Source organism: Dreissena polymorpha, chromosome 15 (genome assembly GCF_020536995.1).
Source record: "Dreissena polymorpha isolate Duluth1 chromosome 15, UMN_Dpol_1.0, whole genome shotgun sequence".
In the NCBI taxonomy this organism is placed as follows: domain Eukaryota; kingdom Metazoa; phylum Mollusca; class Bivalvia; order Myida; family Dreissenidae; genus Dreissena; species Dreissena polymorpha.
The window spans coordinates 49,203,705-49,221,790 of record NC_068369.1 but is presented as its reverse complement, the minus strand read 5'-3'; the positions used below and the strand labels follow the sequence as shown (position 1 = coordinate 49,221,790).

At 35.4% G+C, this 18,086-nt stretch overlaps 1 protein-coding gene and 1 long non-coding RNA gene across 7 annotated transcripts in view; both read right to left on the bottom strand.

Moving 5' to 3' along the window:
* Positions 1–18,086, bottom strand: part of LOC127860448 (uncharacterized) — a 135,081-nt gene that overhangs the window by 36,213 nt on the left and 80,782 nt on the right. Inside the window, exon 4 of one of the 6 annotated variants that reach the window (XM_052398527.1) lies at positions 6,445–7,427. The exons of the other annotated variants lie outside the window; for them this stretch is intronic. Within the exon in view, the coding sequence (XP_052254487.1) occupies positions 6,445–7,427 (983 nt within the window). The remainder of the gene's footprint in view (positions 1–6,444; positions 7,428–18,086) is intronic. 6 annotated transcript variants of the gene reach the window in all.
* On the bottom strand, positions 1,299–5,884 carry LOC127860456 (uncharacterized). Its single transcript, XR_008039811.1, has 3 exons — positions 4,069–5,884; positions 3,402–3,512; positions 1,299–2,841 (listed from the first exon to the last, which is right to left on the bottom strand). It is a non-coding gene; the product is annotated as an uncharacterized LOC127860456 (long non-coding RNA).

Genomic DNA, 18,086 nt, shown 5'->3' with positions numbered 1-18,086 from the left:
GTCCGAACGTTTTATTTTGTTCGTGTATGAACGCCAATTGTGAGACTTTTTTCTGTTTTAACGTTTATATCTTGGCTTTCACATAACACGGATGAAAATTCCACTGGTTTCCGGTAATTAATTGACGAAACACCCTTCTCGCACAAGACTGGAATCCAGTAAAATAGTCACATGATTAATACGATTAGTTGCCCGGTTTCCATGACGTAATTTAAGAGCTATATATAGAATCACTGGGATTCCCAGATTTGAGTGTTTGTAGGGAGAGAGAGAGAGCGAGATCGTTGTACATGGTACAAATTGGATAAGTGTTGACTTCCCAAAAGAGAAAAACAACATTTCTTTGAGGGTAAAATATTATATTTTGGTGAAATTTATTATATTTTTGGAGGGGAAATGGTAGTTTTAGGGGAAAAATTCTGGTAGGGGAAGACGCCGAATATCGGCGTCACTTTCTTAGTAAAAAAAAACCCTGGTGCAAAACAATAAAACCCCTCTTCTTCGAAGGGGGGCATAAAAATGCTGTCAAACATGCTCTTAAAAACAATTTTAATTCTGTTACTTATAATCCTATTTATAATTCTTCATTTTTTCCAATATCATGATTTATAACGCTATTTTACCCAAATTAATGGTTTATCGCGCTAATATTCAAATCACTAAAAGTGTATAACAATAATACAGCTGTAAACAATTACACACTACAAAGAATATGTACACATTAATATGTCAACTGACCCGGGTGTACTTTGTCCAGGGTTTTCCATGGAAATCCATGGAAAATATGAGGCTGGAGTATTCGGACTAATTTCCAGCCTTTTCCAGCGTCAATATTTTAAAAAAAGGGTGGAAAATTGTCCATGGTATGTGGAAATAGCCTGGAATAGTTTCCATGGTTTTCCAGGCTCCCTGGAATAATTACCATGGAACAATTTCCAGGGTTTTCCAGCCAGCATGGAAAAAATACCGTCCGAATACTCCATGTAATCTGGAAAACCATGGAAAACCATGGATTTATTTCCAGGGTTTTCCAGATTACATGGAGTATTCGGACGGTATTTTTTCCATGCTGGCTGGAAAACCCTGGAAAATGTTCCAGGGTTTTTCCATGTTCAATATTCCATGGATGCCTGGTATAACATGGAAAATTGTCCAGCGTTTACCATGGTCACTGAATAGAAAAAGAAATTTCTGGTCTAAAAACAATATTCATGTATTAAATGAATACAATACTCACAGCTTAAGTAAATCATAATTTAAGGTTAGATTAAAACAAAACAAAAAATCAACATAATGCCTTAGTTTCTTCGATGTATTATTTTGTTCACAATTCATCAAAATATAACATCAGATTACAAATTGTGTTACATTTATTTAACAAATTATTCAGATCAAACAAGTGTTGTTTAATACATGCTTACAAAGCCTCTAGGTCCATAATCATAAATCAGGCCCTTACATAACAGAACAAGCGCTCCTTTAAAAGTTAAAAAGTATAATGCAACCTTCACAACATGTATTCAAAGTAACAAAATACAAGCAAGTCAAGTAATATACAGTAACAATTCACGAACCCTGTACAAACGATATACAAGAAACAAAATGAAAAATTTAAGTTATTTTTAGCTGCTTCATGTATGTCACAATATATGTAGCTGAACATGAGCACAAGGATAATATTTTTATGTCCCCCACTATAGTAGTGGGGGACATATTGTTTTTGCCCTGTCTGTTGGTTAGTCTGTTGGTTGGTTGGTCTGTTGGTTGGTTGGTTGGTTTGCACCAACTTTAACATTTTGAAATAACTTTTGCTATATTGAAGATAGCAACTTGATATTTGGCATGCATGTGTATCTCATGGAGCTGCACATTTTGAGTGGTGAAAGGTCAAGGTCATCCTTCAAGGTCAGAGGTCAAATATATGTGGCCAAAATCGCTCATTTTATGAATACTTTTGCAATATTGAAGATAGCAACTTGATATTTGGCTTGCATGTGTATCTCATGGAGCTGCACATTTTGAGTGGTGAAAGGTCAAGGTCATACTTCAAGGTCAGAGGTCAAATATATGTGGCCCAAATCGCTTATTTTATGAATACTTTTGCAATATTAAAGATAGCAACTTGATATTTGGCATGCATGTGTAACTTATAGAGCTGCACATTTTGAGTGGTGAAAGGTCAAGGTCATCCTTCAAGGTCAGAGGTCAAATATATGTGGCCCAAATCGCTTATTTTATGAAAACTTTGCAATATTGAAGATAGCAACTTGATATTTGGCATGCATGTGTAACTTATGGAGCTGCACATTTTGAGTGGTGAAAGGTCAAGGTCAAGGTCATCCTTCCAAGTCAAATATATGGGTCAAAATTGCTCATGTAATGCAACTTCTGCAATATTGAAGCTAGCAATTTTATATTTGACATGCATGTGTATCTCATGGAGCTGCACATTTTGAGTAGTGAAGGGTCAAGGTCAAGGTCATCCTTCAAGGTCAAACGTCATATAGGGGGACATTGTGTTTCACAAACACATCTTGTTCTCAGCTACTTTCACTTTAATGCAATTTAGGTGCTTAATTTCATTAAAATACTTTTATATAATTTTATTGTTCAAAGAAATTCAGAACATAATAGATGTACATGTATTACTTTCCAAGTGACAATTTAAAATATAATTGCAAATCTAAAACTTGTGTAGGCAGCTTAGTAAATTATAAGTACCCAGGTGGGATAAAATTACAGTTTTTAAAAACTTTTTTGTTAATTAGCTGGGCTTCAGTAGGTCGTGGATCTTTTATAGAACTTGTACTGCTGTTATACTGTAGGGCTCCTGCATGATCTCTGAAAGAAAAACAAAGCAAACAATATTACAAGAAAGTCATAAGTTTTTTACATTCATCTGTAAAAGTAAATGTGCAGCAATCATATGATTGAATATCTATACTTTAATGCTCATTCATATTTTTATCTATTTTAGATATTTCATATCACTGCTCAATTCTGTACATCTGGCTTTTTGTATTCGAGCGAACATTTACGATCCTAAGTAGTTTGCAAGCGGGCTTTAATCTACTTGCAAACAGGAAAACTGAGACTTTAAAGTGAATAAATTGGTGATTTAACTTATATTTTTATAATGACTCTCTTTTATTTTGAAATTTATATTGTTGTTTTCTTAAATGCCCCAAAACGGGGTACACTAGCATGTTTCTGGAAACTCAAACATATATAGGAATTTTATATTCAGATATTGCTATATGAAAGTTATGCTAATTTGCTAATTCATATAAAAATAACCTGTAATTGAAACTAGACCAAAATATTGGATACCAAAAAGACAAATACTTTCAGGTGGTTAACACTAAATTACTTATATGAGCCCGGGGCATAACAATATTTACCATGAATTTGTGGCCATGTTAGTCCTCTTGGTAAATGCGCCAAAAGAGCCGCTTTGCTGTCTTGGGTTATTTCCCTGCCAAACTCTGCAGTATCTTCCATCAACTGGTCAGCTACAGTTAAAGCACATAATGAAAATGTATATAGAAAAGAATTCAAGTATTGTTTTAAATATTTAGTAAAATGGTCTTTTAATAATAACTTACAATGAAGTTAATACATCACAAAGCATAGCATAACAAAATTTGTTGGTATGATTAGTACAAATTTATTATTGCTATAATTAGAAAGATGTGTAATTCTATTGGTATGAAAATGCACAGTGAAACCTAAAAAACAATGCTATTGGTTTAATTAATTTATTTATAAACATTAACAGCATTAATGAGCATTGAGTTCTTATCATGCACAGCACATAACTCCCTTAGCCTCAGTTCCCTAGCCATGCATTATAAACTTCCGATACTACATTCAAGCTTATTAATATCTCCACATAGGACTTCCTTTATCAAGCTGCAAACTGCACTTAGTGAAAATGTGTGTGACAGCTGCTTTTAAACTTCTATATTTGCCATACTTTTACCTAAAATGTCACATAAAAAAGGTCTACAATGATGACATAAGAAGAATAAATTTAAAGGAATATTTAAAAATAATGAAAAGACAAACCTTCAGTTGTTGTTCTATTCCTAGACAGACTTCTGAAACACTTGTATGCATCACTTTTTAACAACATTTCATGTCACTTTCCAAATGATATCCATACATTATTATTTTAAGAAATTCTTGTTAATGGAAAAACTCATTAACTCTACTGTTTGTGAAATTACATTAACTTCATTTTAACAACAAGTTTAAGCTGCATTTTTTCTTCAATACGCCTTCTCCAGAAATTCAATCTAACAGGTAAACTTTCTGTATTTGAACTCAGCCAATCAGAAAAGGCTGTGATATTTTATAACCAATAGATTAGCCGCAGACACATCTGACTCACACACAGGCTTTTCAGATAGTTTGTTAATTGCAAACCTGGACTGTAGTTAAATATTAAGTGTGTATACACCTTGAACAGGGTTAAGGAATTTAAACTTGTAGACATTGCTTTGAAAGTTACTACTATTACTTCTACTACTAGTACTACTACTACTACTACTACTTCTGCAAAACTACTACTACTATTACAACAGCCACAACAACAACAACAACTACCTACTACTACTACTACTACTACTACTACTGCTACTACTACTACTACTACTACTGCTACTTCTACTTCTACTACTACTACTACTACTACTACTACTACTACTACTACTGCTGCTACTACTGCTACTACTACTACTACTACTACTACTTCAACTACTACTACTGCTTCAACTACTACTACTACTGCTACTGCTGCTGCTACTGCTGCTGCTGCTACTACTCCTGCTGCTGCTGCTGCTGCTACTACTACTACTGCTACTGCTGCTGCTGCTACTATTACAACTCCTGCTGCAGCGACTACTACTACTACTGCTGCTGCTGTTGCTGTTACTACTACTACTACTTCTACCACTACTACTGCTGCTACTTCTACTTCTACTACTACTACTACTACTACTACTACTACTACTACTACTACTACTACTACTACTACTAGTACTTCAACTACTACTGCTACTACTACTGCTACTACTACTGATGCTGCTACTGCTACTACTGCTGCTGCTGCTACTTCTACTACTACTACTGCTGCTGCTGCTAATGCTACTTCCTTAACTACTACTTCTACTGCTGCTACTAGTATTGTTATTATTATTTATACTACTATTGCTACCATTACTGCTACTATTCCTGTAAATGCTAAAACAACAACACAATAGTAACTGCTACTGTCACTTAAATTTGCACCAATAGTATAATTATCAGTAGTTTAACTGCTTGTACAACTTATACAACAACCACTTTTACTTCTACTCCTACAACATATTCTACTGCCAGCACCAGCATTACTACTTCTACTACTACTACTACTACTATAACTACTACTATTTCTGCCCAAACTATGCACATTGTTTTATGTTTTATTCATATGTTGTGTAAATTGTTGAACTCTGATTTACTTTGAATAAAATGTGTTGCATTTTTATAAGTTATTTTCTCCTCTTATAAAGTCTAAGTTTTTTCCAGAGTTAGCTGAAAATGTTAGAGTCTTTTCCATGCTTAAAAAATTCTATGTTCTACTTTCCATGCTATCTGGAAATATTTTCCAGGGTTATCCAGCCTAAATCCAGCGTTTTCCATTCCTTTTCCATGCTTTTCCATCCAAGGCTGGAAAATGCTTGGAAAAAAAGTCCACGTTTCATGGACATTTCTAGAACAAAACCCTGGAAAACCCTGGAAACTGTTTCAAATTCCAGGGATTACCATGGAATTCCATGTTATACCATGGATTTCCAGCCTAAGTTCCATGATTACCCTGGACAATGTACACCCGGGCATGTAACAATATGCGGTCATAAAAGATTCCTATACATGTATTAATGATAAAAATACATTGCCATGTAATTCAAATTGACACAAGCAGAAAAAACACATATATTTTCATCTACTATAATGTGGCTGCAGATGTTCTTTTATAAGTTTTGATATCAATATCATTATTTGTCATATCAACCATACGCGAAACTTTTCTATCTAGTTCTTCTTCACCAGTTATAAACAGCAAGTTATTGCAATGTGTACATAAAGCTGAAATTTTTTACTGATTAAACAACAACAATTTCAAGATAATTTAGTGTATACAGTGCTATGGAAATTATAATTTAAATTATAAAACCTACTATAAATGTGTAGTAATATGACAACCACAAACTATAAAGTGCAGGTCAGAGAGAGTCTCTTTCCTACGAACTCAGTTTTTAGAGACATGTTATAAAGTGACAGCCAATATAGATGATAAATTGACTTATTTTACATTCAACAACTAAGTAGATTTATAATTACTTTATAATACATATTCCCAATGCCATCTGATCATGATTAATTCACAATAATTTTTACCTGTATCTTCATGTGATATATTCTCGTATACTTTATTGAGGAGTTTCCCTCTCATTGAGTACTTGTACAGTGCCGTACCAGATGAGATGTACAAGGCTCCCTGGTGGTGGGCAATACATATACACTTATGTTTTAACTGAAACTTCCTGGCTGGCACCAGCTGGCTCTGGGTGACTGTGATAAACTGGACCTCATGTGGGTTACTAAAATCCTCCACAGTCACTGCAATGGCACTGGGTTTTATCTGACATATGTCATGAGGATAACCATTCACACCACAATGACTCACCATCCGGTACTGCTTGTCCAGTAGCTTGACTTTTTTATTATTGAAGTCAGCAATCAAGACCTGTCCTTCAGGGAGTACACAGATTGCTGTAATATGGCATGAATCTGTATCACTTGGTATTCTTACTTTGTGCAAAGACTTCCCCTGCAAAGTAAACATATTGCCTGACTTATCCAGCAAAGTCAAAGCCTGCTGTAATTTTCGTTCACATTTCATGCTGGCTATAAAGCAGAGGCCCTTATGCTCAATTTTCTGACTGTAATAATAATATGTTTTTAAGTCATTCTGAAGATCGGTGAATTTATTAAAAGAACGTGCAATTGAGACTTTTTTTCTTAAAACTTCGTCTTTCATCTCGTTGAGTTCCTTCACAGTAATATTATCAAATTCATTCACAATAGAAACAACATTTCTACACATCTCTTCTTTTAAATAGTGCTCATTTCCGCCTGATGTTCCCACATAATTATTATCACATTCATCTATATAAGTATTTAAATTGCCACGCATTTGCTCTATCATAACTGCCCCTTGTTCTTTGTATGTTTTCTGCAATGACTCAACGCTGGCCTCCTGACTGATCTGAAGGCTTTTTATTTCCCCCAGGACAGTTTCCAGCTTCACTGACAGTCCCTGTAGGTCTGTGGGCTGTGTGTTGGTCAGCTCATTAATTGGAGTCACTTTACTGCACTGGCTGAAATAAACAATCAATACATGTACATACCAAGGCATAGTCAGTGATATTATGTAATGCTTCAAACAAATCTACACATTAAAATAACAAGAACTATGGAAATGGAAATTAAATGAAAGCTTGATTTTCTGAGGCTTAATATGGGGGTGAGAGCTAATACTTGCCCATGTCTGTCTGTCCTTCCAACAGTGCAACTTTTATGTCACACTTTACTCAACAAGTATTCCAGATACTTTACAAATACAACTAGAAATGGCGCGGCAGAGGCCGGCGCGTATCCTCACGTGGAACGTATTGTCATAAGAGAAGTTCAGTATCAATTAGAAGTGAATCGGTGTAGAAATGAAGAAGTTGCCTAAGTGGGCAGGGCCCTGGGGTTGGTAATGTGGACATGGATGGTCGAGATAGACCGTGGTGTCATAAGTGATGTTCAGTACCAATTTGAAGTCAATTGGTGAAAAAATTAAGAAGTTATGTTTTAACTAAATTTTGGGTGGGCCTGGTCTATGTTGGCGGGGTGCCCCAGGGTTGATAAGGGGGTCATGCATAGTTGAGATTGACCGTATCGTCATAAGAGATGTTCAGTATCAAATTTGAAGTAAATCGGTCGAGAAATGAAGAAGTTAATGTAAAAAAACCTAAACAAGTGCTGTCAGAGGAAAGCGCGCTCGACTATTCGAGTGCTTGACAGTATAAAGTAAGCCATCATGAGGTAATTGTTCAAATTATTCAATAAGGTCAAGGTAATAGTTCAGGTATATATTCTGCAATATATTGAACATTTGTAAAGACATAAAACAAAGTAATAAGAATTTATTTCAAATTTGACAGCAATATCTTAAGTGGGAAGTTAGGACGGTCCTTCAAAAAGAAAGTAAATAAATATTTGCATTTGAGAGGTATAATGTGGGGTATGGTCATTTATTAGATGATCTTTCAAAAATAAAAAAAAGGAAATTTTTTTTGGGGGGGGGGGGGGGGGGGAGGGGGGGGGGAAGGAATTCTGGGTTGGGGCGTGGGGTATTGTTTGGGTGGAATCCATTGTTGTATTCAGTAAAGTGATGTTTTGTCAAAGTATTAATATAATCTTATCATAAATAAAGAAGTTATGACAATTTAACTAAAATTTACTCTTGACCTTGAGAGTCATGGTCATTTAAAGGTCAAGGTCAAATTTAACTTGGCAGGTACAGTATCCTCATGATTGTAAAAAAAATATTGAAGTTTGAAAGCAATAGCTTTGATACTTTATAAGTCAAGTGGATCTAAACCAAAATTTTAACAAAATATTCAGTTATTAAGACAAAAAAAAGCCATAATACTTACAAATGCTTGATACGGTTGTCTGCTTTTGTTTATAGGTTGGGGTCATGTTGGTAAAGAAGTTTGCAAAATATGAAAGCAATATGTCAAGGGACAATGAAAATATTTAAGGTACCTTACGCAAACTTTAACATAGATTTATCAATAATATGCATATTGTTAGTGAAAAAAGGGCCATAATTCTTACAAAATGCTTGAAACAGATGTCTGCTCTTGTTTATAAATTGGGGTCATGTTGGTTAAGAAGTATGCAAAATATGAAAGCAATATGTGAAGGGACAATGAAATATTTGAGGTGGTACGCAAACTTTAACATTTGCATGCTTACGCTAACGGGAACAGAAACGCCGACGCCGGGGTGAGTAGGAAAGCTCCACTATATATATTTTATATATAATAGTCGAGCTAAAATTAGTGAAAATCTCTGACTCGGCCCCACCCCAACCCCTAGTGGCCACTATCTCCTCCTACACTATTAGCACTAGAAGCTTGGAACTTAATCACATTGTAGGTATGAGTACATGTATGATAGTGCACTATTTGAAATTTTCATCTGATCCCTGGGTCAAAAGTTATGCCGCATGTTGTTAGTAAAACAAGAGCACCACCTTGCGGGTGCAGACCGCTCATCTATTTTCTTTTTAAAGGTGAAGGGACTCTCATTTTCAATCACAAAGGAGGGAGGGGTGGAGTGAAGAGGGGTGTATAGTGTGGGGGTGTGGACATTTATTACATTATTTTCCAAAAATGCGGAAAAAAATTGCAAAAAAAAAGGAAAAAAAAAATCGGGGGGGCGGGGAGGGGGTGGGGGGATTCTTGGGTGCTATGGTTGGACGGTATTTCAAAAATAAAATAATAAAAATAAATATTTGTTTTTTTTAACCGTTTCAAAAAAAATGAAATTTGGGGGGGGGGGTGGGGGGGTGGGGGGGTATAGTGTGAGGGTGTGGTGGTCATTTGTGAGATGATCTTAAAAAAAAAAAAAAAAAAAAAAAAATTAGGGGGGGGGGGGGGGATTCGGGTGGGGGGGAGGGGGGGGGGTTGGGATTCTTGGGTGCGATGGTTGGACGGTATTTCAAACATAAAATAATAAAAATAAATATTTGTGTTTTTCAACCGTTTCAAAAAAAAATTGGGCGGGGGTGGGGGGGGTATAGTGTGAGGGTGTGGTGGTCATTTGTGAGATGATCTTAAAAAAAAAAACAAAAAAAAACGGGGGATTCGGGGAGGGGGGGGGGAGGGCACGGGGGATGGTTTGGGTGGAGTCTATTGTGGTATGTCAGGTAAGAGTAGTTTTGTCAAAGTATCAATCAAATCTAATCATAAATAAAGAAGTTATGGCAATTTTAGCAAAATTTTATAATTTGACCTTGAGAGTCAAGGTCATTCAAAGGTCAAGGTAAAATTCAACTTGCCAGGTACAGTAACCTCATGATAGCATGAAAGTATTTGAAGTTTGAAAGCTATGGCCTTGATAGTTAAGAAGTAAAGTGGATCGAAACACAAAATTTAACCATATATTCAAAGTTACTAAGTCAAAAAAGGGCCATAATTCCGTAAAAATGACAACCAGAGTTATGCAACTTGTCCTTTTACTGTACCCTTATGATAGTTTGCAAGTGTTCCAAGTATGAAAGCAATATCTATGATACTTTAGGGGTAAAGTGGACCAAAACACAAAACTTAACCAAATTTTCAATTTTCTAAGTATAAAGGGCCCATAATTCCGTCCAAATGCCAGTCAGAGTTACATAACTTTGCCTGCACAGTCCCCTTATGATAGTTAATAAGTGTTGCAAGTATGCAAGCAATAGCTTTGATACTGTAGGAATAAAGTGGACCTAAACACAAAACTTAACCAAATTTTCAATTTTCTAAGTATAAAAAGGGCCCATAATTCTGTCAAAATGCCACTCAGAGTTACATTACTTTGCCTGCACAGTCCCCTTATGATAGTTAGTAAGTGTTGCAAGTATGAAAGCAATAGCTTTGATACTTACGGAATAAAATGGACCTAAACACAAAACTTAACCAAAATTTTCTATTTTCTAAGTATAAAAAGGGCACATAATTAACATGTAAAAATGCAGCCAGAGTTATCTAACTTTGCCTGCCCAGTCCCCTCATGATAGTAAGTAAGTGTACCAAGTTTGAATGCAATAGCATTGATACTTTCTGAGAAAAGTGGACCTAAACGCAAAACTTAACCAAAATTTTCAATTTTCTAAGTATAAAAAGGGCACATAATTCTGTCAAATTGCACGCCAGAGTTATCTAACTTTGCCTGCCCAGTCCTCTCATGATAGTAAGTAAGTGTACCAAGTTTGAATGCAATAGCATTGCTACTTTCTGAGAAAAGTGGACCTAAACGCAAAACTTAACCGGACGCCAACGCCGACGCCAAGGTGATGACAATAGCTCATAATTTAAAAAAAAAAAATAGATGAGCAAATGAGTGAAAATTTCTGACTCAGCCCCACCTCAACTCCCATTACTTTTGACCCAGGAATCAAATATAAATTCCAAATAGTGCACTGTCATAAATTTGCTCGTAGCTACCATATGTTTCAGTTTCAAGGTTCTAGTGCATATAGTGTAGGAGGAGATAGTGGCCAGGACAGACAGACAGACGGGGGAGATAACCACATAATCCCCATGCTTCTAATATTCGTGGGGATAATAACCAGCATTAGTGGACTTGTGTACCTCTTGATTTAAGTTATGATTTTGTTTACATTTTCTTCCTTATGTCTTTCCTTGTGTCTTTTTTAAATACAAAAATGACATTTTAAAATATGTGTCATTTGTAACTATAACAGTATTTGTGCAAGAGGGCTAAACTTTTACATATATTTGTACTGTCGTGTTAAGCTGCTCCATATTTCGGTTCATTTCCTTACGACACAAAAAATTTATTGCCCCTTTTTTTAAACACATATATGTTTAAATTGTGTCATGCGTAACTCAAACAGTATAGCTAATGTTAAAGGGATGAATCATATGAACATATTGCCAAGAATTTCAACTTAAGCATCTCAATATTTTGGTTAAGAGTTTTTCTTCATAACCAGATCAATGGCCATTTTAGCAAAAAATATTTTTGTTTAATTGTGAGAAGCGTAAATACCAAAAGTATTGTTGAAATAGGGTTCAATCTTAAGGAACATATTAAGCCTTACTTGCACATCTTCATATTTGTTTATCATAATTGTTTAACATTTGTACAGTTTAAAGACAAATTATATTACATGGGTATACATGTACATGTACTTAAAGCATAATTCTATGTGTTTGTATTATTTTCTACTTTAAGTATTTGCAATCTTGATCACACTATCCATAATCTCATATGCAATAAGATATAATCAATGCTTCTCCACCCCACAAAAGATGCTAAAGGCCCTTAGTATAATGCCACTCACCAAAGACATATAGAAACTAACCTGTTATTTGTAGATTTTGTAATGTCTGTGTAGTAACTTTAATAGTTTTTATCTAGGTATTTTACTCTGCATGACAAACACTTTACGTGGTCAGAAACAGCATTAGAGCAAATACATGTTTTTACTATAAACATTAAACTCAACAAGACTACTGCCAAGTAATATGTGTCCCCTACCGGCCCCAGCATTGTGAGAATTTTTCCACCATTGTCAGAATTTTTTATATATTTGTTGCCATAGCACACAGAATTTTTGACGTAGGAAGAAAATAAATTGACGTGCATAATTTTCATATTGCCATCTATCCATGTTTCAATTTTCATGAAAAAATATGAAGAACTTTAAAAGTGATCGCAGGATCCACCATTTTCAGCAATATTTATAGTGTATTTGTTGCAATAGCAACCAAAATTCTTGACGTACATAAGACGTAGAAACAAAATGAAATGACGTGCATTATCTCCATATTGCATTTTGCCATGTTAAAAGTTTCATGAAACAAGAGATGTGTTTGTCAGAAACACAATTCCCCCTATTGCGTCTGACTGACTGACTGACTGACTGACTGACTGACTGACTGACTGACTGACCGACCGACCGACCGACCGACCGGCCGGCCGGCCAGCAGGCAGGCAGGCAGACAGACAGACAGACAAGTGTGACAGACTCATGGACACACAGAGGGCACACCATAAGTCTCCTCCGGTGAAACAGGTAGGGGACAAAAACAAATAACACCTAGAGTAGGGAAAATTTTGACCCCAGCATCATGATTTGATCAAACTATGTAGAGGACCACATACAATGTTAAACACCAAACATTAAACCCCAGACCCTTGTGGTTTCAGAGAATACAATTTTTAATGTTATTTACTACATCAGTCTAAATAAATGATTTGACCCATAGGCTTGGTAAGTTTTGACCCCAGACACATGATTTGAGCAAACTTTGAAGAGGACTACCATACTTTGTTACACACAAAATATCAGTTTAAGAGAAGATTGTTTAAGGTTCATTGAGATAAACAATAGATGTGTTTATACATCTGATCACTTGGGGAGCCAAGTTTTGACCCCATCAACATGATTTGAAACAAACTGAGCAGAGAACCACTTTAAGTATTACATGCAAAATAACTAACAATCTAGGACCCTGTGGTTTCTTAGACGATTTGGTCAACATGTATATACTCACTGACAGATCAACAGACCAGAACAACCTCTCAAAATGCTCACAACTCTTGTATACCTGACTAAAAAAAGTACATGATATTGGCTTACATGTTTCAGATATCCACTTTTTACAAAGTATTAATAACGTCTAGAAGAATCATTAGACCATTTAATATACATAGGTTCAGTTGTTCATGAAATTGTGTGCAAACACGAACAATTTTATCTGTATGCATGTCCCTTTATGGTATATTGTAACTGTTTGATAATAGGTTAACATGTAAACCCTTAAAAAAGGTTTCAACTGTTTTGTCAATTCTGATCATTATTTTCTGAGGTCTAACCTAGAAACTAGTTACTAGTCAAACAGACAAAAGGATGGGCAGACAAGCATGGAGTATGACAGATATAATTAGCAGAGAATCTTGATTTACACACAAGTTAACTCAATTCCATCGAAACTGGAAATCAAACTTTATATTGATTATCAATAAAGTGATACATTAAAGCGGGTATATACGATTTTGTCAAATATTTATGAATTTATATAAACTGTGTAAAAAACTTATTATTTATGTATTTCAATATAAATTAAAATAAAAGTTAAGAAGAACATGTGTCGAAAAATGCGAAATAAGCCAGATATTTAATTCTGAAATTGAAAACGGCTGTACAGCCGAATTCGCCAGCATGTATACCATACATGTACGATGTGCATCTAAACTTAGTTTAACGGTTTATTTGAATTCCTGCAAAGATATCCATTCATACGACACACGAACACTATCTCCGATCCAAATACAAAGACGAATGCTTCGGTTATTGTAGGAAAATATGTACGTCACTATCGGCTCGGGGCGCTAATTTGTCTTTGCTGCATTTTATGAAATTCGGCTTTAATGTATAATTTTTCTTGCCTATTTTGTGTTATTGTAACATATTTTATCAATATATTACAATTAAACACATATAAAAAATCGTATATACCCGCTTTAAGCTCCCACCCGGTTGGAAAACATAAAATATATACATTGATAAAAAGGTTTATTGTTTAATATAAGAAGTAGCCTGAAAGCCAAGTTTGCAGACTGGTCATTAAGAAACTGTATGTAAATTTGTTCTATCTGCAAAAATGTCATAAATCAAAGTCCATATTAGTTGACTGATTTTGTTCATTTATAGTTAAGGATAACATTAGAATGGGACAATGATTTAGGTTTTCTTGAATTAAGTTATTGAAGCTTTGAATTACATCTGTATAGTTATTATTAAATTGAATTTAAAAATGGCATTATATAATAAACATCTTTTTCAAACAGTAAGTAAATTAAAAACTGACCAACAAATAGCATGCATGTAATGATTAGGAAATAAAAATAAAGCAACTGCTAACAATAATCTCAATGACTAACTATGGACGATAGTAATTTCATCATACAATTCCAGTATTTATACTACTGATAAACAACATAATTATTCATTATCAGGTACCTGTGATTAAGCTCAACACATCTGGAGCAGCACAGCTCACTATGGCCATTGCACAATGCTGTTATTGTTTCATTCTTGTGTATGTTGCATGTTATGAGATAATTCTCCATTTTCTTAGAACGTGGCCACTTCATAATTTTATCCTTTCCATAAGGAGATTTTTTATTAAACCACCAACCATGCTGTCTATGAGAGTGAATACATGGTTTGCAGTAATACTTGCGACATTTTTTACAGTAAAATTCTGCATCTATTTCTACAGACCGTTTTTTCTCGCAGATTGTACAACAATAATATTTAACCAAATCAAAATTTCTAGAAAATGCAGATGTCGCCATTTTGATAATTCAAATCAACAAACAAGATTATACAATCTAAAATCAATTGAAATTTGTATGTCCAAGTATTTGTTTACAATAAATATCCCAGAAAACACACACAATTATTATTTAACACAGGCAAGTCATCTGAAATTTTGAACTGAACTGAACAGCAACCAAGTTTACTGTCAAATGGCGCTTGTATGATAGGAGTAAACAGTGTAACTATGTATACTGTCACCTGACTATTGGGTAATGAGTGCCTTGATTACTTTAAACTGCACAAAGAAGCTGTGTAGATAAAAACTTTATCCCAAAGTGTTTAACACACCACATTTTTAATTGCTCTAATAAATGCCATGTTATGAACATAGAATTATAATGACAATAAAGTAGCTTCTTACATAAACCAATTTTAGTATCATATATCTGATCATTTTCCTCAAACAGTATTTAAAACTGACAGTTAATATAATGATGTACATATATGGAAGGGAATATCGGCCAGTACATGCATGCTGTTAGTTGATATTCTTATTTTAACTACTGGCATATGCTTTCTGATACATGGCAGTTGCATTTTTCCTAGTTATCCACACGCTTTTTGAAAATCTCCGCCGTCTGTCTGTCGGTCAGTCCGTCCTGGCCACTATCTCTTCCTACACTATAAGCACTAGAACCTTGAAACTTACACACATGGTAGCTATGAGCATGTGTGCGACCCTGCACTATTTGGAATTTTGATCTGACCCCTGGGTCAAAAGTTATGGGGGTTGGGGTGGGGTGGGTCAGAGATTTTCATTCATTTTTTTAGGTTATTTTACATTAACTTCTTCATTTCTTCACCGATTTACTTCAAATTGATACTGAACCTCTCTAATGACAATAGGGTCAATCTCAACTATGCATGGCCCCCATAACCAACCCTGGAGCGCCCCACCCACATAGACCGGACCCACCCAAAATTGCCTTTTACTTTAACTTCTTCATTTCTACACCGATTCATTTCAAATTGATACTGAACCTCTCTTATGACAATACGGTCAATCTCAACTATGCATGGCCCCATTACCAACCCTGCGGTGCTCGGCCAACATAGACCACACCCACCCAAAATTGCCTTTTACTATAACTTCTTCTTTTCTTCACGGATTTTCTTCAAATTGTTACTGAACCTCTCTTATGACAATACGGTCAATCGCAACTATGCATGGCCCCATTATCCACCTGGGGCACCCCGCCCACTTAGACCAAACCCAACCAAAATTGCCTTTTATTAAAATTTCTTCATTTCTACACAGATTCACTTCAAATTGATACTGAACCTCTCTTATGACAATACGGTCAATCTCAACTATACATGGCCCCATTACCAACCATGGGGCGCCCCTCCCACATAGGCCACACCCACCCCAAATTGCCTTTTACTAAAACTTCTTCATTTCTACACTGATTCACTTCTAATTGATACTGAACCTCTCTTATGACAACATGGTCAATCTCAACTATGCATGGCCTCATTATCCACCCTGGGGCACCCCGCCCACTTAGACCACAACCACCCATAATTGCTTTTTACTAAAATTTCTTCATTTCTACACCGATTCACTTCAAATTGATACTGAACCTCTCTTATGACAATACGGTCAATCTCAACTATACATGGCCCCATTACCAACCATGGGGCGCACCGCCCACATAGACTACACCCACCCAAAATTGCCTTTTTCTATAACTTCTTCATTCTACACCGATTCACTTCAAATTGATTCTGAAGTTCTCTTATGACAATAGGGTCAATCTCAACTATGCATGGCCCATTACCAACCCGGGGGCGCCCCTCCCACATAGGTCACACCCACCAAAATTGCCTTTTACTAAAACTTCTTCATTTCTACACTGATTCACTTCTAATTGATACTGAACTTCTCTTATAACAATACGGCCAATCTCAACTATGCATGGCCCCATTACCAGTAGCCCTGGGGCGCCCCTGGGTCAAACATGCGGCGTGGAGATACGCGTCGGCCTGTGCCGCGCCATTTCTAGTTACAATTGATGTGCAAACATTCCATATTCTATGCCACAAATTGATAAGTTTATAATCACTTCATAATTTATCTATCTTTACTTTGTGTGTGTTATTGACAACTGAAGTTAAACTTTCGAAATTTGTATTAATGCTATTTCTAAAGATGCTCTTTGTTCTTAGTTTTACTATGTGCATTTGGCTATGCTGCTACTGAATTTAACTAGCTGTTAACATCTTTGTGGATCTATAGTACTTCTTAAGTCGATTGCTATTGCGTCTCTGATTCAGAATTGGTCTTCTTTTCTGCATACACAGTCATTATATAATATTTCACGTTACAAAAAAGGGAACCAGTATTAAAACCCAAAAATTCCAGCACAAATTACTATTGATGGGTGATCATTCTTAACATCAAAATAAGACTTCCGATATCAACCGTGATACAGCAACTATATCCGAAATCCTCCGGAATGCGGTGAGCTAGTAAAAAACGTCCCCGTCTACATAGTGTCTATTGTTTTGACCAAAGTGATTTAAATCCCACTCTTAACACCTTATTCTTGTCAAATTGATTTGATACTTTTGATAATTGTACTTAGGCAGGGATCATATTTTCCAGCAACATCAATCGGTCTGGATTAAAATGGGGAAAAAGTGTCTGAAATTTTTTATCCGAAATTATGACAAATTGCATTAAAATATATACCATTGATTTTGCCACTCATGAAGAGGGTATAATAATGTACAAGTTAAATTGCCTTAAGCATTTTTTTTAAACGGAACATATGAGTTTTCTCAATTGGTTTTATCGTTAGCTTTTTCATTGTTGTTTCGGTAACTGTTTTATCTGACTTTTCATCGTTGTCAATATTATTAA